The sequence below is a fragment of the Gossypium arboreum genome, chromosome 10 (genome assembly GCF_025698485.1).
Source record: "Gossypium arboreum isolate Shixiya-1 chromosome 10, ASM2569848v2, whole genome shotgun sequence".
NCBI classification, from domain to species: domain Eukaryota; kingdom Viridiplantae; phylum Streptophyta; class Magnoliopsida; order Malvales; family Malvaceae; genus Gossypium; species Gossypium arboreum.
The window spans coordinates 59024491-59045863 of NC_069079.1; the positions used below are offsets into that span (position 1 = coordinate 59024491).

Sequence of the window (21373 nt, forward strand, 5' to 3'; positions counted from 1 at the left end):
ACCTTAATTAAACCCACCAAAAAATTATGATATAATACCTATTATTGTCCATTAACATTATCAATTGGTTAATAACAACATAAGGACATTTGCTTTAGTAAGCCATGGCAAATAAACACCTTCATAATATAGAAGACCACTTTTACATTTTACGCGATTAAGTTCTTTTTATCAAATCGGCACACAAACGATAAAATTTTCACACAAAACCTTCACAGATATCAATTCACATATTATAAGCACGGAAAATAATATTAAAAAAAATTTTCGACCTCGAATTTGTGATCCCGAAACTACTGTTTCGACTAGGGTCTAAACCGGGTTGTTACAAATTATCTCTCTATTCTATTTTTACGTGGTTGTAATCCCAACGGTAGTTGGTAAGTGTAGACTTTCCGATCCATGGGTAAAACTCGGTTTGTGAGTAATCAAATTGTGTGTACGATTTATTTCACCCTAATATTGTTTAATTGATTATATCCGCTTTTCGAATCTAATTTGTGTCAATTGCTAACGTGTTGTTATTTATGTGTATACCGTTTGAAGGATCGAATTTAAGAGAATTAGATTAAATCTGAATGGTAATAAAGAAGGTAGCACTTGAATATTTGTATTTGATATATGTGTATATAAGATGTAAATATTTAAATAAATAAATATTTTAAAATGAGTATATTAACACATCACAATCACATTGTAATTTTATTATAGAAGAAAAAAATGTATAATGTGACTTTTAATGTTTATATTTTTGTTAATTTGATTTTTATTTTTAGTTAAATTTAATGATTAATATATAAAAATAGTTAAATCATTTTTAATAAAAATGTTAACTTAAATATTAATTTTAGTGATTTTATCATGAGAATTAGTGTGACAGACCAAGTATACTTCAAGCTAACATAACATTATTTGTTATATGTCACATTAATAAATAATTTAAAAATATAAAATAAAAAATAAAAATTAATATAAATTTTAAAAATTTAATATGAAGTACATATAAATTTCCATGTAAACTACAATGCTTCAACATTTAACATTTTAATTAGTATTTTTATTAAAAAAAAATTTAATTCTTTTAAAAGATTAATAATTATATTACCTCTTTTTAAAAGATTGAAATTTAACAACTAAATTAGCAAAAGATATTAACAATAAAAATTAAAGTTAACAATGAAATTGCTCCACATCATGCTGGTATTTCTGTAATTATAGGAAGGAGTTGGGCATGATAAAATGACAATCCTCCGTAGAATAAATATGTGGTGCAAACTGCAAAGTGGAAACTGAACTGCATTCTTCAGCTGCCATGACTTCAGTTGTTTGCTCCTTCTCGAGACCTATCTTCTCTTCTTCTTCCTCAAAAGGTAGTAAGAAAATCTTCTCACAATTTAATACATGCATGGTTATCTAGTTTGAGTGTTCCATTTCATTTAATTATCTATGTATTTATTATGTAATAGAATCAAACTCCGACGCAAAGAAAACAGTGAAGCTAAGAGACGACTGGAGGAAACGCTCTAAGCCCATACCCCCAGGAGGTACCTATCCAGCCAAAGACCATTGCAGGTTCTTCTTAATTTTCTTTCATTTTTTTTAATACAATGTTTTTTCTTTCTAAAAAAAGAAACCCAATCATTTATTTTTTTTACCTTCATTCTTTTCTTTTCATTTTTTTTTATTTGTATATTCCAATTATGTTGCAGTCGATGTGGGTTGTGTGATACATATTACATTGCCCATGTTAAGAATGCTTGTGCTTTCTTAGGAGATGGAATGTCCAAAATTGAAGTAAGTCATTCATTCCTTTACACTTTTTTTTAATGTTCCTTCTGCTATGAAAAAGGGTTAATTGTTTATAAGTAAGAATAGAAGGAAGAAGCTTGGTTGTTAATAGAGCAATTTTTTATGAGACAAATGTAGTTATCAAATAATTTGACTGAAAATATTATTATAATTGTGAGCTTGAACCATATGTATTATAGAATCAAAGCTTTCGATTCATTCCAATTTACTTGAGCCTTCTAAGTTACGAGCCACATTAAACATTTGACATTTTTGTTTATTTGCTTCTAATGCTCTTCTGAAGTGGCTGAGGGAAAAGCTTATTGGTCGCATTAGCTTACCTTTAAAAAGGAGGTCTTATGAAAACCCTTTTTTCTAGAGTTTACTGCTAATTTATGAGTTATATTGTTTTAATAAACTACTTTTTTGTTGCTTTAAATAGAATTTGACGGCATATATCCCCGCTTAAGACATATACTGAATATTGGCTACTTTTAACCTTCTTGCATTGGGTTATTTGATGTTCAATCTGTGAATAATTATGTATTGGCTAGTAGGGTAATTTTAATACATTTGAATCCTGTTTGAGGTTATACAAGTAGTTTGACTAATTTATTTAGCGTTCAGAGTTTAGAACCTGTTGTTCATGGTAGAGGGAGGAAATCGGATTCTTTGGACGAGACATATTTAGGAGTCTATGACAAGCTGCTATATGCTCGTAAAGTTAAGCCTGTAGAAGGTATGTTTTTGTAAATTATAAAATTTTCCAATGTTCTGCTAGATTGTTACCATTCTTTCTTTGGTGCATTGTAGTTATGTTTGCTTTTCTGAAGCACCTCTTACATCCAAATCGTATAGATAGGAATTAAATTTGTTAAAAATCGTTCTGAATAGCTTTGAGATTAAGGTCAAGGTTTTTAACTAGTGTTAATAAACTGGTCTTGTTAGCTGGATTATGAGTTATAAACCGTCAAAATTTCAGGATGAAAAATGCGAGTATTCAGTAGAACTTGGGGAGTGATGCCCAGAAGTTAGCTCAATGTAGCTTTGAATTTTCTAAAATGAGATCGTAGTGATGCAACTATATGTTACGTTTTCTAATGTAGTGTACATAATATGAGGTGTTCCACCCTTTACATTATTGTCAGCATTAAAACCTCTTGATAAATATTAAGGGTCTGAATTAAAGTGGAATGAATGGCCTTTTCACCATGTCTTTCTTTAAAGTTGCCCTCTGTGTTTTGTGTGGGGGGAGGGGCAGGGAAAAGATGGTTTTGAGAATGGTGAGGTTAGGCTAATAATACTTTGTACGATTGACAATTTATCTGCAGCTAATTTTCATGCACATTGCATCTTTCATCATTTTTAGGAGCTCAGTGGACTGGGATAGTTACAACTATTGCGATAGAAATGCTGAAATCAGGCATGGTTGAAGCTGTGATTTGTGTTCAGAGGTAGGAGCACTTATCAGGAGGCATGGTTGAATATGCGAAGTTTTTATTTGTTTTATTAAATATTATTATAATGCAGTGATCCAGATGACAGATTGTCACCAAGGCCCATTTTAGCTAGGTTAGTTTATTTGCCCTTTTCCTACTTTGAAATTACTGACTTGATTTGCTGCTTTTTTTTACTTTCGAATATTAAATTTTTCCCTTTTGATTCACTTCAGGACACCGGAAGAAGTTTTAGCTGCTAAAGGAGTTAAACCAACACTGTCCCCTAATCTCAATACCCTCGCACTGGTTGAGGTACTTTAAATTCTTGATGCCACCATAGAGGATTTTTAAGCTTTATATATCATTTATGCTTAAGAAATATTATTGAAAGATATGAAGTTGGTTTTATGAGCTCATAATTTAAAGCATTTCTTATGGTTCTATGAGCAAAGACTACAATGGTGGAATTGAACAATGAGATCACTACCACCACTATTCTTAATCATAGACAGATAGGCTAGCACTAACTTAAAAGGAAAAGATTGAACCCAAGTCTGCACATGTGCCTTATCCCATGCTCAACCTTCATGGAAACTGAAAATTAATGCAATGAAAAATGAAAATGAAAAAAGGGCTTAGTCAAGTGGCAAGATGAGTGTTATTCATATCTCCTGCAGTGCACTAAGAACAAAGTCTATAATAAATGAATACTATATTCAACATGCTTGATTGTTTTTATTTTGTCATTTCTACTAGTTCCAGATTGCTAAATTTTGCTTTATTATGAAAACAAAATTGTACATTTTTTTCCTGTGCAAAAAGTTAACTGGGGTAGAATGGTTATTTTCAAATATACAGGCAGCTGGGGTAAAGCGTCTCCTTTTCTGTGGTGTGGGTTGCCAAGTGCAGGGTATGCTTAATGCTATATCCTAGCAGTTTCCACTTATGCGTATTTCTGTATTATGACTTGTACTATTGTAATGCAGAATGATTTCTTAAACTGCAGCATTAAGATCTGTGGAGCACTATCTAAATTTGGAGAAGCTATATGTGTTAGGCACCAATTGTGGTAATTTAAAACATATATACATACATATATATTATCAGAAAATTTATTTTAGTGTATCTTTTACTAAGAGAATGTATTTTTTGGTCTAAAAGAAGTTAAATGATTTTCATGAAGTTTTGCAATCAGTTACTGCGAGATTAGAATTATTCCAGGATATGCACTTGGATAAAAGTCAAATGTATTATGGTTTCGTATTGCATTTTTAATTAGATCCCTTCAAATTTCATAAACCTTTGATGGATAAGTCATAGGCACAATATTACTTTGGACTGCTTCCTATCTGAATTACAGAACACATCTCAATCATTGAACGCTCTTATTCAACAGTTGATAATGGAACTCGAGAAGGTCTAGATAAGTTTCTAAAGGCAGCGAGTAGTGAACCGGAAACTGTTTTGCATTACGAGTTTATGCAAGATTACAAGGTTTGTGCTGAGAAACTCTTTTTTTTTTTTGCTTAAGTTATGCATTGTAACGTCTGTCAAGTAAAGCATATCATTGACGAGAACATTCTCAACTTAAATGGAAAATACTTCTTATATTAGTGAAGTCTGAATGCAATAAAGTAAACAGAGGTGTGAGCTTAGGTTACTTGAGCCCTTGAGATTACATCATTGTATTTTTTCCTATTTACTCATAATAGATATGATTCATATTCAGTGGTTAAGCCATTTTTCCTATCTAGAGAGAGAGCTTTGGTTTAACATTTTATACCATCAAAGCAGGTTGATGACTCATTATGTAAATGTTGGTATAATGCTAATCTTGAGTATTTATTTAACTGCTAGCTGTCCCATATAAAAAGAGCATGGTATAAGTACTAACAAAAAGATCACTTTTTTTTTTTTATCTTATGTGGCTATTGTTATATTCTGCTAGGTCCACCTAAAGCATTTGGATGGCCATATTGAAGAGGTAATAAAGTTTGTGTACTTTCAATCTATTCTGGTTCTCTCATTCACCATGCTTTATTGATCTCAAAATTTAACTAAAGCAGGTTCCTTATTTCTGTCTACCAGCAAACGACTTAGTCAATGTTATTGCACCTTCTTGCTATAGGTAATTTCCTGTTGTTTCCATATGATTAATAAATGCAAAAGTTCATCTAAAAAGGTTTGTCCTGTGCATCTGGAGGTCTTTACTGTTTCTTTGTGCAAAGATCATGTAAAATGAGGAAAATATAATTCTTTCTAGGTATAAAGAGTTATAAAACTATCAGATCATGCATATCCTTATGTAGAAATTTTTTCTAACAATACAATTTTATTGTGTTTTGTAGCTGCTTTGATTACACAAATGCATTGGCGGTGAGTTTTCTTTCATCTTTTTTAATTTATGCAAGCTTGTCCTAGGAATTTTGTAACCTGTGCTAATAGGAATGCCTTAGGTATTTACTTACTCGATAACTTTACTGAGAGGGCAGTGGAATTGCTTTCATTTATTTTATTTTTGCATCATTTTCAGTATGATAATTGTTGTAATAAAAAGATAGTCGGAAATTGAAAAGATTGAAAAGAGGTGGCAGAAACTGAAAAGAGGAATTTTGTCTAGTGTATTTGATGAGTAAAGAATGGTACATGTTTGTAGTACATAACCTAGGTTAATTACGGAAATAAACTAAATACACAATCAATTAAATCTCCCCAAAATGTCTGCTATTTGTTTTTTCTAAATATCTGCTGCTAATTTCTTTTAAGATCTGCCCTCAATCCAATCCTTGATTTCAAGGAAAAAATCGGTGAATGAAATCCCTAGCTTAAATCACTGTATTCGGAGGATTTATTTTCATAATTTTCCCACACTCCCACTTAAGCTTGGAAATACGTATTTCCTTTCTCGGAATACAAAAATCTAGATACTCCATTAGTTTTTTTTTAGCAAATTCACAGTGATTAATCAAAGCACTTATCTCACTATCTATAGAGTTGTGAATCTGCAAAAATAATTTGGTCTTGTTTCTTAGTCATGCCTATCGAGTCTCATCCGTGGGTGGGTCATTGGTCAAGTGAACATCCTTGTCAATACTTCTCAAGTAGATACGGACCGTCTTACTCCAGTCAAAATAATTGATCCCATTTAGTTTATGCTCCATAATTTTTGACATAACTAAAATCATCTCACTCAGAGTCAATTTGGAGTAAGTAATCATATCTCTTCTTAAAACCTACAATAGTCCAAACAATGATAAATCAACTCAAAATAGTCCAAAAATAAGCAAAAAATATTATTGAAATAGTGTGGAATCCCAGAAAATAAGCAAACGACTCTTGAAACCTCCTTTGATGAAGCGACTGACTACTGGGCTGAGGTTGGACAAAGGAGTTGATGTTAGAGATGGAAGATTGGTGGGACGATACTCCACGCGCCCATATGTGTCGGTGCGTAAAGCAAGTCTATGAACCTTCAGGTGGCACATGAGCCTTACATGTGGGGTCTTCAATCATCGGAAGTTGTAGAGTTTCTGTGATGACGGTGGTGCACCTCCTTGTATTGGTGGCAATGTACCTTAAAAATCACCTTGAAAAACAAACCAATACTCAAACGATTCATGTTCAAAACAACGAAACACAAATCCACTAAATCAAGCCAAGAGGCTCTGATACCATGGAACAAAATACTAAAATGAAATACTGGAACATAAGGAGAATGAGAATGAATTTTTTGTATTTTACACTCAATCAGATAGACATATATACAAGTTTACAGCTTATTCTATAAGGAAAGAAATTAAAAGAGTCTTTGTGAACAAATATCTACTCATTCTTAAACAAGTGTCTTTGTGAACAAATCAACAAGTTGTTCTCTTGTTTTCACATAACCCATGAAGATTGAATTTTCCAAAATTCTCCTGAATAAAGTGACAGTCAACCTTGACGTGTTTGGTCCTTTCAAGATAAACTAGATTCGAGGCGATATGAATAGCTGCTTGACTATCGCAAAAGAGCTTTGCTAGTGATGAATGCTCCAACCTATTTTTAGTTAATAGATGTCGTATCTACATAACTTCACACGTAGACAGTGCCATAGTCCTGTATTCCAGTTATGCACTAGACTAAGATACAACATTCTACTTCTTACTCTTCCATGATACTAAGTTTTTACCAACAGAAACATAGTATCTAGTAGTAGATCTCCTATCTATCTTAGATTTGACCCAATTTGCATCGTAAAACACTTCATACGAGTATGCACATGATTGTTGTATAATATGTCACATCCAAGAGCTTTTTTCAAGTAACATAGGATCTGTTCTAGGACTATTCAATGTTTGACTATCGGTGTGGACATAAACTGGCTAACAATACTCGCAACAAATGTAATATTTGAGCAAGTTACAATAAGGTAGTTTAAGTTGCCAACTATCCTTTTATACCTTTGAAAATCATCAAAATCTCTAATCTTTTGTAAGGTGCACATTGGGAACCATTGAAGTACTACAAGTTTTAACTGCCAACTTTTCAATTTTTGTAAGTAGATCAAAAATATATTTTCTCAGAGATAGAAAATTCCCTTCTACTTGTCATTTCTATCCCAAAAATTGTTTTAATTGAATTAAGTTTTTCATGTGAAATCTAGGGCCCCTTTGGATGGGCGTTTACCACCAGTGTGGGGCATTTAGCTTCTTTTTTTTCATCTCACGCTACAGTATCTAATCTCACCGTCACTTCTGTTTTTACACTACGTGCGGTAAATCCATTGTCTATCCAAAGGGGTCCTAGTATGCAAGAAAGACTTTAAAGAAGAGGTCATCTCTTATGATAACAATATCATCAAAATATACTACAAGGAGAATAACTCCAACTTCAAATCGTTTATAAAACATTGAGTGATTATAACCACGTTTCTTCCGTCCAAATTGTGGAATACGTCATTGTACTTTCTGAAGGTTTTCAAGAGAGCATTTAATAAAACTGTTCTATCTTTTATTAAATAAACAACTGAATATAAATAGAGAAAAGAGTCATGCTAATTGGAAAAATAATTTCCTTATTCTAATAAACTACTAAAAGATAAAATAAAATATTCCTAAAATATCTCAAATGATTTATTCTAAGATTTATCTACCTAAATAAGATTTATCTATCTAAATAACTTTAAAATATATCCCAAAATATATGGGTTTCATATATTTCAACACACTCCCTTAAGTTGGTGCATATATATCAATCATGCCCAACTTGTTTATTGTTTTGAAGGAACAAACGACATGCACACTTGGCCTTCTTCTATCTTTTCCTTGATAAAGTGTTTATCAATCTCAACATGTTTAGTTCTGTCATACTGGACTGAGTTGTGAGCAATACTAATGGCAGCTTTGCTATCACAGTACAACTTCATTGGTGAAGTTATTAGTTTCCTCAACTCTTCCATAATTCTTTTTAACCACATCATTTCACAAATTTCTTGAGCCATTGATCTAAACTCAGCTTTTGCACTACTTCTTAATACATCATTTTGTTTTTTGCTTCGCCAAGTCACATGATTTCCCCAAACAAATGTATAGTATCCTGATGTAGATCTTTTATCTGTTATTGAGTCTGCCCAGTTTGCATCTGTGTAAGCTTCAATTCCTTTTTGTTCAGATTTCTTGAAGAATAAGCCCTTTCCAGGTGAACTCTTCAAGTATCTCAGAATCCGAAACACTGCTTCTTTATGTTCCTCCATTAGGGAGTGCATAAATTGACTCACTAAGCTCACTGCAAAAACTATGTCTGGCCTTGTATGTGATAAGTTAATTAATTTACCGACTAATATTTGGTACTGCCTTTTATCATCTAATCGACCTTTATTTCCGAATTTTACATTTGGACCAATTGGTGTGTTAGCTGGGCGGCAACCACTCATCCTAGCCTTTTTTAAAAGATCAATCACATATTTTTTCTAAGAGACTACAAGGCTCTTCCTTGATCGAGCAATTTCCATTCCAAGAAAGTATTTCAAAGGACTCAAGTCTTTGATTCAAACTCCAATGTTAGATGCTCCTTGAGACGCCTTATTTCATCCATATCATCTATTGTCATAATGATATCATCAACATAAACTATAATAACTGTTATTTTACCTCTTTGTGAGAGTAACCTTATTTTTTAACAACTTGAGTAAACCGTTCAAACCAAGTTCGAGGAGACTGCTTTAGACCATACAAAGGTTTCCTGAGCTTACATATTGTAGTTCCAAATTTTTCTTCAAAACCTAGAGGAGAATCTATGTAAACTTCTTCTTCAAGTTTTCCATTTAGGAAAGCATTCTTCACATCTAGCTACTGTAAGGACCAATCAAGATTAACAACAATTGATAAAAGAACTCTAACAGAATTTAATTTGGCTACTGGAGCAAATGTTTCAAGATAATCTATCCCGTATGTTTAAGTGTACCCTTTAGCTACCAGTCGGGCTTTGTATCTATCTAAAAATCCATCCGATTTGAATTTGGTTGTGAACACCCATTTACGACTCATAGTTTTTTTCCCTACAGGTAATTCCACTGTTTCCCATGAACCTGTTTTTTCAAGAGCGCGTATCTCTTCTAAAATAGCCTCCTTCCACTCAGGAACTTGTAAAGCATCTTTCACATTTTTGGGTATTTTTACAGTATCGAGACACGAAACAAAGGTTGAGAATATCGAAGACAAGGCTTTATATGACACAAAGTTAGACATGTGATATTTGACAACATTTCTAACACCTTTTCTTTTAGCAATTGGAATATTTAAATCAGAAAATTCATTGGTTGGATTATGAGCTTTACCTGGACTTTTGACAAAATCTTGCGGGTCGGATTCTTGGTGATGAATCTGGTGGATTCCACTTTCTTGATTCCGATTTCTTCTTTAGTAAACAATTAACTTCTTTGTTTGTTCTTTATTCTCATGATCAGACTATACAGCTTTATACTCCTTTTAATTAACAAACATTAACATCATTAATTTATGGGTTAATCATAAATTCACCTTCCCCATTATTAGAATCCCTATATTGTATATTCCTAGTGTTTTCTTGATCAATTGTAGAATCTTTCTTATTATAATTCCCACCTTGAAGATTAGAACCAAAGTATGATTGCGTTTCAACAAATGCGACATTCATGGTAACAATAATCTTCCTATCAATTGGATTGTAACATTTGTAACCCTTTTTATTAGAAGCATAACCAATAAAATCTAATAGATTCTGAGTACCAGTTTTGTCTAATACATATATTTTCTCCAACATCGCATCACGCCAACCAAGATGGCTCAAAGCCTTTTGAATTGTCTTAGGGATAGAAATGGAATCTAGGAATGCAAGTAAAAAGCTAGGAGACAAATGATTATAGGAAACAAAATTAGAAATAGGATAAGTACATTGGCATTTACCTTTACGTAGAGCAACAGGAAGTTCAAGGTTAATTGGGGTTGGATTAAATGACGAAGACACTGGTATAGGGGTTGGATCTAATGATGAAGACACTGATATAGGACATGTATCACGAGTCTCTCTTTGTCTGGAATAAACTTGAATGATCGCTGACTTTGTTGGAGCAAGAGTTGGAGAATTAGAATTCTTTGGTTGATTAGTGTTAGTGTAAGTTAACCGATATCTTCCTTTTCCTCTTTCGGAAGATTTGAAGGCATTTTTTTTTTTGAAAAGAATGATACTTATTCTAAGAATGGAACATCGATAGAAACTACATACTTATTTTGAGATCTGGATTGGAAGACCTATACCCCTTTTGAAGGCGAGAATATCCCAAAAACACACAGTTTAAGGATTTTGGATCTAACTTAGTTACAAGAAGTCAAACATCCAGAACAAAAGAGGTACTCCCAAAAATTCTTGGTTCATCAGAAATAATGGTTTGGATAGTATGGAAGAAGGGATGCAATTGATTAGAAAGCAGACTGTTGAAACATCAGCCCCAAATTGTTTAGAAATTTTTGTTTGAAACAAAAAAGCTCTAGCTGTCTCAAGAAGATGTTTGTTCTTCCGTTCAGCTACCCATTCTAAGGTGGTGTGCCAACACAAGAAGATTGATAAAGGATCTCATTTTGGATCATAAAGTCCTTACAAGAGTTGGAAAAGTATTTTGTTAGCATTACTGCTTCGCAGAATCTAGACAGTCACACCAAATTGAGTTCTTTCTTGGCACAAAAAAGCACGAAAATGAGAAACACCTTTAACCGATTTTTTCATAAAGTATATATCCATGTCATTCGAGAATAATCATTTAGAAACGTAACAAGATATCTAAATCCAGGTTTAGATACTATCAAACATGGATCCCAAACATTTGAGTATACTCCCTCAGCGATGTTGTCTACTTTCATCAATAGGAAGATCTAGGCTAAAGTAATCATCCTTATTGATACTCCACAAGTAGATGGACGCCGTTTTACTCCAGTCTAGATAGTTGAACCCGACTAATTTGTGTTTAGTGATCTTTGACATAACTAGGATCATTTTGTTAACAATTACTTTGGAATCACTCATCATTAGTCCTATAAAAAATTACCTTATTAAAGCCCAATAGCACAGGTTCAAAATTTAAAGCCCAAGCAACAAAGTCAATAAATTATTCCTTTAGGAAAAAACACCTGAGCAGAATCCAGCATAGAAACAAGTAGGATCTGCAGCACCTGGCGTGACAGCCCTTGTCGAAGCATTGGCAGCAGCAAACAACCACCAGGTTGTGGTCAAAATCACCAGGTGACGTCGGGAAAGGAAAATGTCGTTAAGATAACCTCCCACATGTTGGCGCATCAATTGGACTGTCGAAGAGTAAAATGATGCTTGACACCTATGCGCAAGGAACCAAACTGTCAATTTTGGTTGCTGACTGGAAATGACGCTGCACACCTTCCCAAGGTGGTGATGAGAAGCAAATGATAATGGAGAGGGGACATTCGAAACCTTTTTGGATAAGAGATTATATAAGAAAGGGAATAATCAATTGGGTCCCTGATAATGTGGTAATTGATACTATCTGTAACAGTCAGGTCAGAAGGTTTATGATCCTGGTTAACCAAAAATTGCAGGCATGTTTCTAGATACTTCACTACATGCATTTAGTTTGTATTTTTGTTGGATCTTGCCTGATATAATATTTGATCATAAAAGCTCCAAGGAAGTTATCTTGCACTTATTTCTGACACAACTAAATTTGCAAGTCAACTTGGAATAATCCTTCTTTTTTTTTTTTTTTTTTTGCCAATACAGGATCTGGTGGTTGGATATATGGGTGTACCAAAATATTCTGGAATCAGCATGACAGAGCATCCACAATATATTACCGTTAGGTACTTTCTCTTTGGCATTGCACAATTTGCTTGCTAAAGTATGTTTCCCCTCCTTTTTTCTCCATGCATTTCTTTCCTTCAAAGAATGTGTGATATTTGTATAGTAGATTTAGAGGAGATTACATAGCGGGTTTATAGGGATTAGATTTTATTTTCTTTCCTTTAAGAATAAACCCTAGTATATATATGTATGTATGTATTATTTGATAGAACAACATACAACAATAGAGTTATTCTCTTCTTTATTCTTTCATTTCTTCTTCTTCCTTCCTTTCTATAATTTTGTTTCAGATATCATCATTCTAATGTAATTGTTGCATGCTTTTATTGCATAATGATACTTGAGTTGCTTCAAATCCCAAGAGAACTAAAATTTTCATTCCAATGCTTTGTACTGTAGAAATGAACGTGGCAGAGAAATGCTGAGTTTGATTGAGAACCTTTTGGAGATCACTCCAACAACTAGTAGTGTAAAATCCTAAGCTATATCCTATTGAGCTGCTATAGGATTTGAGGGGAGAAATCTGATTAAAAAACATTTCATTTCAGGGCAACCGGCAACCATTTGTTATGGAGACCGTTAAAGCAGATGATAATGCTAAGTTCGGTATGTATGGCATCTTCCATTTAACCATGAAAACAATGTTCACTTTCAGCTGCAGTGTGTAAGCATGCGCTTTAAATTAGAAATACGGCAGAGGTCTTGTGAATAAGTCTATGTATGCTGCTTAGTAAAAATTTTCAGGTTTTTTTTCTTTATTAAAATTAAAGGTGGATATTAGTCTTCTTCATACAAGTAAGCTTAGAGTAGAAGTGTTGATAGTTGCATATAGTTTTTTCCTAGTTTGTTTATCTTCAAATGCTCTGAATATTATTTAGAGGATTCATGACATCTGCACTACATAATAAGTTTTTTTTCACCTTCAGGGAAGGGTCCTTCTCAACCTGTCCCTAGGTTTATTGGGAATTTGATAGTTTTTGTGCTTAACTTGGTAAGGGCTCTTCCATATATACAATTCCTTTGTTATGGAAAGGTCAACTATGCAAATTATTCTTATAGTCTTCATTTTCTTAAGATTGGACCAAAGGGTCTGGAATTTGCTCGATATTCACTTGACTACCATACTATAAGGAACTATTTGTATGTGAATCGCACCTGGGGAAAACAAAGGTAAATCCTACTGAGCAACTAATTTATAATACACTCAGGAGCAGAGTTGTTTTTAATTATGAAAACATCAAATGTGTGCAGAGCTGATAGACATATTCCTTCATACGCAAAGAAACTCGTGGATGCTTACAACCAGAATGGTGTTATTGATCAAATGCTTACCCGTGAGAAACCCTCCACTTGGTGAAAATTTCCCTTTCCATGGTGTGACATGTGAATTTACTTAAATTAGAATCCTACTGTATTATCTGATGATATTGTGATCTCAATGGAGCTCTGTGTGCATTAGATTATATTAGGTTTTTCGAGGCCTGTTATTACTTGACAAATGTATCAGTCTGAATCGTATAAAAATCACTTTGGTTGTCAATGTATCATCTTCCTTTGTATCCTCCGTCCTGTATGATCGGCTGGCCAGATTTCTAATTGGATGAGCTAGTAATGATGGTCAGATTTTGTTGATGGAATGAGTTACACTGGTTTCAGGAAGATCTAACATGAATTGATATGCAATCAGGATCAATCAGCTTGTTGCAATATTTAATGTGCTTGAACCAAAATAATAATTTGAAGATGTCTGACATTGTATTTGCAATTTTCTAAAATCAAATCAACTGAATCCTGAAAAGCAACTTGAGTGTGTGGTTATCAGAAGCAAAGTTCAAAGTTTAAACTATATTCACATTTTTGAGTAGCAGTCAATGTTGAACATAACAATCTGCAACTTGAATTGAGGTGCCATCTGGATTGATCTGATATAATTTGCACTTCTTTTCTCTTGGAGCAAAAGGCTTGGTTCTGTTTGTTGTCTAGTAGTGAGTCGTTAGTAGGTAACAGCCATTTGTCTCGGATCATGCAGCATGGATGAACTTAGTGACCCAAAGTTTTGGTTGTTTTCGGTTGGCTGGTTTTGGTGCATAGTATCTATGGATGCTTTGGTTTAAATACTTAAATCTTTGTTCCTTCCCGTTTAAATTTTCAATTCTTAGAATTCATATTGAACTAATTAGGATTTGAGAATCATCTTACAATCTCTTGCATCTTTTGCTTCCGAAAAAGAAACTTAGAATGTTCGAATGGCTAGATATAACTCAGCTCCTGTATGACTTCAAAATATCTGGTTGAATCCATTTTTTCCCCTGCATGCATGCACAGAAATGTGTGTATATATATTATGCATGTATCTATCCAGGACAATAGAATGTCGAATTACTATGCGTCAGTTGTCAGTAGCACTCTATTACCATCCAACAAAAAGGAATGGGTCTTCTCCCTGGAAGTGACAAGTCCCATGTGATTTTATATTCTTGGAAACTGCGATGTCTAAATAAGAGGTAGAATGTAGAGAATTTTACTGTACCTGGACAGCTACACAGTTGTAAGTTTTAATGTTGTAGTCTAGAACGAGTACAGTTTTCAAACTGTCAAATCTTTGCTTTTCCATTTCTTTGAAACAAGTTGAGCAAGAAAAACCTGCGGATGGTTTTGAGAAATGACACTCAGTATATTCAAATATTTTATATGAAAGATCTGATTGTGTGGTGTTGATGAAATTCTATAGGGGCCATTGACTTAAAGGCCTTTCTACAAGTTTGAATCAACAACATGGGTAGCCATATGGTGTGCCTAGGCTTCACATTTACTTTACTTTTATTATTATTATTATTATTATTATTATTATTATTATTATTTATTAGGAAATGGAAGGTTTCTCTTTACTTTCCATGCCAAACGGGAAACCTGCTCAAGCTAAAGCAGAGGGGAGAAAAAGGTAAATCATGGGAAAAAGAAGGAAAACTTTGGCTGCATCTGGCTGGATTATACTTCTGAAATGACATGCACAGCAACTCCTATATTTCTGATTGTTTTATTCTTAGCTGGATAATCATTTTCTTCCTTAACTTGCGCTTCCCGGAAGTTGCAACTCAAAAAGTTCATGGTTGAACCCAGAAAATTACTTTAAAGGTAGATTAGAGATAAATAATTAATTATGAAGTCAAAAGTGTAATTTTTTTTGTGTAATTTTATAAAAATTTAAGAGATTAAATAGTAAATCTACCATTTTTGTGGGCTAAGATCACTGTTTGTTTTCATCCATAATCCTAAGCAGTTCTCATGTTTAGCTAACTGTGTTAAACTTTGTTATGGAATACAGTTCCAACGGTAATTTCATAATTCTGTTACTGTTGTTGGTATTTCTTTTGTTTGTAAACACTGCGTTTTATTTCTTGTTTTTGTTTTAGTAGTACGATGCATTTTGGCTATGCGTTTTAGCTAAGGGAATGATTCGTTTTGATGGGAATACCGTTTAATGAAACAGTGCGGTTTGAGTGTGTGTTAGTGCAAGTTGTCCAAGTCCGTTATTTGATTTCCTTAAGTACAAATAAATAGAGGAAAAAGTAGTCATGAAATTTGAAAACCAAATTCTTAGTCGTCTTCATTTTCTCTCTCAAATTCTCTCTTCTCTTCTTCTTTCTCTGTTATTTCCTTTTTCCAGATCCATCTCGTGACAAATGTACCAAAGCCTTGTCGATTCTCATGGCAACCGAGGGTGTTACCACTAGATTGCAAAAAGAAATGGGAATGATGCAAAGTGAGGTTGCTCAGTTGCAAATCGAGCTAACATAATTGGGTGCGAGTATCGATGCGTGCTTGAAGGACTTCCAAGAAGGAATCAAGACTAAGGTTCCTTCTGAGGTACGATCTGAGCTTCATTTTTTGTTCGAACAATATTTTGGGCAAACTCCTCTTACTACTGTTACTAGATTGGTATCTAATGAGTTGTTGAGACCACCAAAAATATCCTATCCCTATAAAATAATGAAAATAATAGTGTAAGGGAAGTAGGGTCAAATCCTCAAGGACCGGATTTACACAAATTCCTGTTCCTCAAGATCCTGGACAAAGTCATGTCCAAGAAAACCTGCTTACCTGGAAAAAAATAAAATAAAGAATTAAAGCGTTGATTGAATTGAAATAGCGAAATTTAAAATTAAAATTGTAAAGATAAATAGAGTTGAGGGAAAAGAGTTTTAATGGAGAGATTCCAGCCTCCGGTTGTCTCGATCCTCCTTGGGCTCAATCCTCGGCTTTTAGGTGATCCTTCTCGAACAGAATAAGTCAGTTATAGTGGAAGAGGACGTCTATGACCACCAACTCTACTTAGATTTTTAGACTTACGATTTAAAGGAACCTGACTCTAGCCAACCATCGATTTTGTTGGACTGTCTTACACTAGGTCATCACTTTTCAATGGAAAATTCCACGCCATTTTGTCTCTTGGGCTCGACAACCACTAACGCAGTAAGCTAACAAACTGACTGTGCAACTTTCTCAAAACATACAAAGCGGCTGCCTTTGCACAAGTTGAAAATATCACTTTTGAAGGGACATAGACGGAAGCGTCAATCCGGTAGTGGGAGAAGCGAGGAATACTTGTTAACAAGGCTAAGCGCGGATTCTAAGTCTCATGAATCTTTTTGGGAATTTTGACAACCTTTGACTAGATAAGTTTAGTGGCTCATGATTTTTGGGAAAAAAGAAATAAATGTACTGATAATGGAATTTTTATTGAATAATATGAAAGGCTAAGCTTTTTGAGAAAGGGAGTGTTTACAGAAAAAGATGTGTGAAATTTGTGTCACCCCATTCCTGTTTACAGTACTAGGAAACCTAGTCTATTCCTAATTAAATTCTAAAAGATAAATACAAATAAATAATGATGATTAAATATAATTAAAGATAAATGAAGATAAAAGCTAAAATTAAATCCAAATAATAATCTTTAACAATTATCCTAATATAATTAAAGACTAAATAGAGTCTTGTGTTTATAAAATCTCTTCTTTGCAGTTTTGCCCCCAAGTCTTCCATATTTTTCATTTTTGGCACCACTTCCTTCCTACTTCGCATGCTGGCCCATTTAATCTTTAAATTCACTTTTTTCCCCCTAAATTTCCTTTTGCTTTCAATTTAATCCCTACAAAATAAAAAATCATAAATAGCTCAAATTAGTAGGATCATACTCCAAATAAATGTGTAATTAATACATAAAAATATATCATTTTAGAGTATTATCAAATTCCCCCTACTTAGCCTGTGCTTGCCCTCAAGTATGGTTCCTATCCACTATGAAAATTAGATTTTTGCCATGAAAGAAATATCACTCCAAAGTTTTATAAAAATTATGCTCAATGCATATGAAAATAAAGAGAACCTTTAACTTGCTATAAGTAAATCTAAAAAAGTATTCCAATTTAATCACACAAAAATCAGGATCAACTTATATTATTTCACAAAAATTAGGTAATTTATTAAAACTTACCAAGACACCTTATTTGTTTCTACCTTTAGTCCCTTAATGCAATTTTATTAATGCATTTCTTTTGTTTTTCTTTTTCTTTTTGTTTTTTTCTCTTTTTTCTTTTTTGCTTAAGAATATATTGAACCTTTTGATGCGAAGAGAGATGACAGCCAAACACCCCACCCTGGTTACTTAGCCCAACATACTCCTAATTTTTTTATATTTTTCTTAAGAACATGTCGAAACTTTTGACGCGAAGAGAGATGACAGCCAAGCACCCCACCCCGGTTACTCAGTCCAATACATTCCTAAAAAAAATTTGTTTAATTCCGATTAGTGGAGTTTTACCTAACACATCACACAACCTTTTGACGCGAAGTAGGATGACAACCTAAGCACCCTACCCTGGTTACTTAGTCAGTGACGTTTTTAAGATGCACTCATAACCACGGAGAGATTAAAATTTATTATAATGAAACAGAATTTTAATTAGGAGGACTAGGAAAAACAATCAAGTGTTGAAAATAAGTTTCAGCAACCACCTAATAGTCATGAACATAATTTTAGCATGCAATTGTGTTAAGTGTTCTCTTTGCATTTAGACTTAATCAATTTTACTATAAGTAAGATAGGGTTAACTCTATTAATCATAATTATTTTATCCTGATAAAAATAAAACAGTGGAGACAAAATCAAACTTAGAAAAATCATAACTAACTCAGTAGATAAGAATCATGCTCACAGGTCAAACAGTGAGCAAGTCCTGGTAAAAATCTTGGGCATGAAAAGAGGCAGAATATTCTAAAAAAATAAACATCGGAAAAAACGAGCACAAAGCACCAGCAACAGTAACACAACAATAAAAACAACAGAGAAATTGACAGAAATAATGAGGAATGCCTCCCCTACTTAAAACATATTGTCCTTGATGTGAAAAATAATATTAATAAATATGATGAAAAGAAAGGGTTTAGGACACTCCCCATGTCATTTTCGTTACTGTTTTTGCTCGTTCCAAATTTAATTTTTCGATTCCTTGATCCTCCTAGATATAAGAAGAGATATAAAATTTATTAACATGCAAGAAAATAAAGAAAATAGAAAATATATATAAATAAAAAATATATAAATAAAACAAAATTGGGTTGCCTCCCAACAAGCGCTTGTTTAATGTCGCTAGCTTGACGCCCCAACTAGTATTTGGGTTGTTCCAGCTGAATTCTTTCATTCGTATAGGCTTGGAAATTCTCTTTTTTTTCACCACATCCACCATATTTGGTTTCAATCGTCCTTGCACCTCTTGCTTTGGTTTCACTTTTTCCTCTAGGAAAATCTTACGTGTGCATGTCAAGGGGTTGATCCCTTTTAAGTCGGCAATGGTCTCACCATTCTCCAAAAATGTACATTCGAGATGCTCAGTAAGTAGTTTTAATTCCAGATCTGGTGCTTGCACAACAGAAGGTAGAAGTTTAGTATCCATAGGAGCCAATAATTCATTAACAAATTCAAAATCATCAAACATCATTTTAGATTTATCTCCATAAGATGACTCAAAAGTTTCTTCTACTAATGAGTCAATTATGTTAACACGGTTTACATCCAAGATTTCACTTGGATGACTAATAGCATCGTAAACATTAAACTTCACGATCTCCCCATCAAATTCTATCGTGAGAGTTCCACTACGCATGTCAATCTTAGTACTGGCAGTACTAAGGAAAAGTCGGCCTAACAAGATGCCCGAAGATCCAAGAGTGCTATCCTCCTCTATTTTTATCACATAAAACTCTATAGTGAAAATAAGACCGTTGACTTTGACTAATACGTCCTCAAGGACTCCTTCAGGATGCACAATATACCTATCTGTCAACTGAATGATAACACTTGTTTTCGTAAAAAAACCCTCGTTAAGTGGCTCATAAATAGAAAAAGACAATACATTTATGGAGGCCCCTAAATCACATATAGCTTTTTTTAATTCTTAAGTGGCCTATTTTGCATGGAATTGTGAACAAGCCCTTATCTTTGCATTTCGCTGGCATCTTCCGCTATAACACTGTGGATACATTCTCACCAATGCTTACCTTTTCATTACCAATTAATTTTCGCTTGTTGTTGTAGAGCTCTTTAAAGAACTTGGCATATTGTGGAATTTGTTTGATGGTATCCAACAGTTGTATGTTGATCTCGACATGTCTGAATGTTTTGAGGATCTCCTTATCCTCTTTACCTTTTCGAAATTGGTTCAATCGTCTTGGAAATGGAGGTTGAATTTTACGCAATAGAGGTTTTACTCGGACCTGTTCATCGTTTTTGGGCTTTTTTTGGGCAGAATCTTGGTCAAGATTTCTGCCAGGAATTGGTTCCAGTACTTTTCCACTTCGCAACGTCACTGCATTTGCGTGTTGTCTTGGATTAGGTTCTATTTGTGACCGCAGCTTCCCTTGTGAGTTCATTTTCTCAATTAATGTGGTCAACTCTCTTATAGACGCCTCGATTTTCTGTTGAAAATCCTTTGTTTTCTTTCAGAAATCAAGAGTTTGTCGTAGTATTTGCTATTGGAAATCAATAGTTTGCCATTGTATCTACTATTGAAAATCAAGCACATTAGCTGCTAATTTATTGACCATGGTTTCTAGAGAGGTACCTGAATCTTACGTTTGTTGTGGAAATCAATTTTGGTATGGCTGGTTATACTGCAGGTTTTCCCCATAGCTCAAGTTAGGATGGTCTCTCCATCCTAGGTTGTAGGAATTAGCATAGGGGTCATATTGCCTTTGTGGTGGCCCAGGAAAGTTCCCCACAGCATTCAAATGGGCCATAGTATCATCATACAAACTAGGGCATACATCAGTTGTATGCTCATGTGTAGCACATATTTCGCATAGTCGGGCTGATCTTGCTTTTTCTGTAAAAAGAGAATTCACAATATTAGTAAGTCTATCAACTTTATCTTCTAAGGTTGAATTACTTAGTAGGTGAACCCTTCTAGTGGGCTCAGGATTGGCTCAAAATTGCTAAGTATTTGCAGCCATCGTGGATATCAAATCCCTTGCTTGTTAAGGAGTCATGTTGACCAACGCTCCTCCACTGGAGGCATCTATCATATTCATCTCTATGGGCTTTAAGCCTTCATAAAAGTATTGAAGTAGAGACTATTCCGTTATACCATATTGTGGTCAACTTGCACACAACTTCTTAAATCGCTCCCAATAGTTGTAAAGAGGCTCTACTTCTTTTTGTCTTATCCCAAAGATTTTCTTTCTTAATTCATCTGCACGTGATACTAGAAAAAACCTATTGAGAAACAAACGAGAAAGATCAGTCC

The 21373-nt window shown here is 33.8% G+C and overlaps 1 protein-coding gene across 3 annotated transcripts; it reads left to right on the forward strand.

Annotated features, from left to right (window-relative positions):
• The first annotated feature begins 1222 nt into the window (after positions 1–1222).
• Positions 1223–14316, forward strand: LOC108489379 (7-hydroxymethyl chlorophyll a reductase, chloroplastic). 3 transcript variants are annotated; one of them, XM_017793897.2, is made up of 19 exons: positions 1223–1370; positions 1467–1572; positions 1710–1794; positions 2416–2527; positions 3158–3242; positions 3319–3360; positions 3461–3539; positions 4086–4137; positions 4234–4296; positions 4624–4721; positions 5176–5211; positions 5294–5355; positions 5576–5603; positions 12492–12571; positions 12972–13041; positions 13121–13178; positions 13499–13563; positions 13648–13742; positions 13824–14231. In XM_017793897.2, exons 1-19 carry the CDS (start codon positions 1313–1315, stop codon positions 13927–13929), a joined length of 1380 nt encoding a protein of 459 aa, XP_017649386.1. In that variant the 5' UTR covers positions 1223–1312; the 3' UTR covers positions 13930–14231. The 3 variants fall into 3 exon arrangements, with proteins under 3 accessions (XP_017649386.1, XP_017649387.1, XP_017649389.1); XM_017793898.2 differs by lacking the exon at positions 4234–4296; XM_017793900.2 differs by lacking the exon at positions 1223–1370 and having other exon boundaries at positions 2409–2527; positions 13824–14316.
• Positions 14317–21373: the final 7057 nt, after the last annotated feature.

Bases quoted from the DNA above. Each gene is read 5' to 3' on its own strand.
- LOC108489379 (XM_017793897.2), top strand. From the start codon at position 1,313: ATGACTTCAGTTGTTTGCTCCTTCTCGAGACCTATCTTCTCTTCTTCT. The intron at 4,722-5,175 runs GTTTGTGCTGAG...ATATTCTGCTAG, and splicing joins AGTTTATGCAAGATTACAAG to GTCCACCTAAAGCATTTGGA. The intron at 13,042-13,120 runs GTAAAATCCTAA...ATTTCATTTCAG, and splicing joins TCACTCCAACAACTAGTAGT to GGCAACCGGCAACCATTTGT.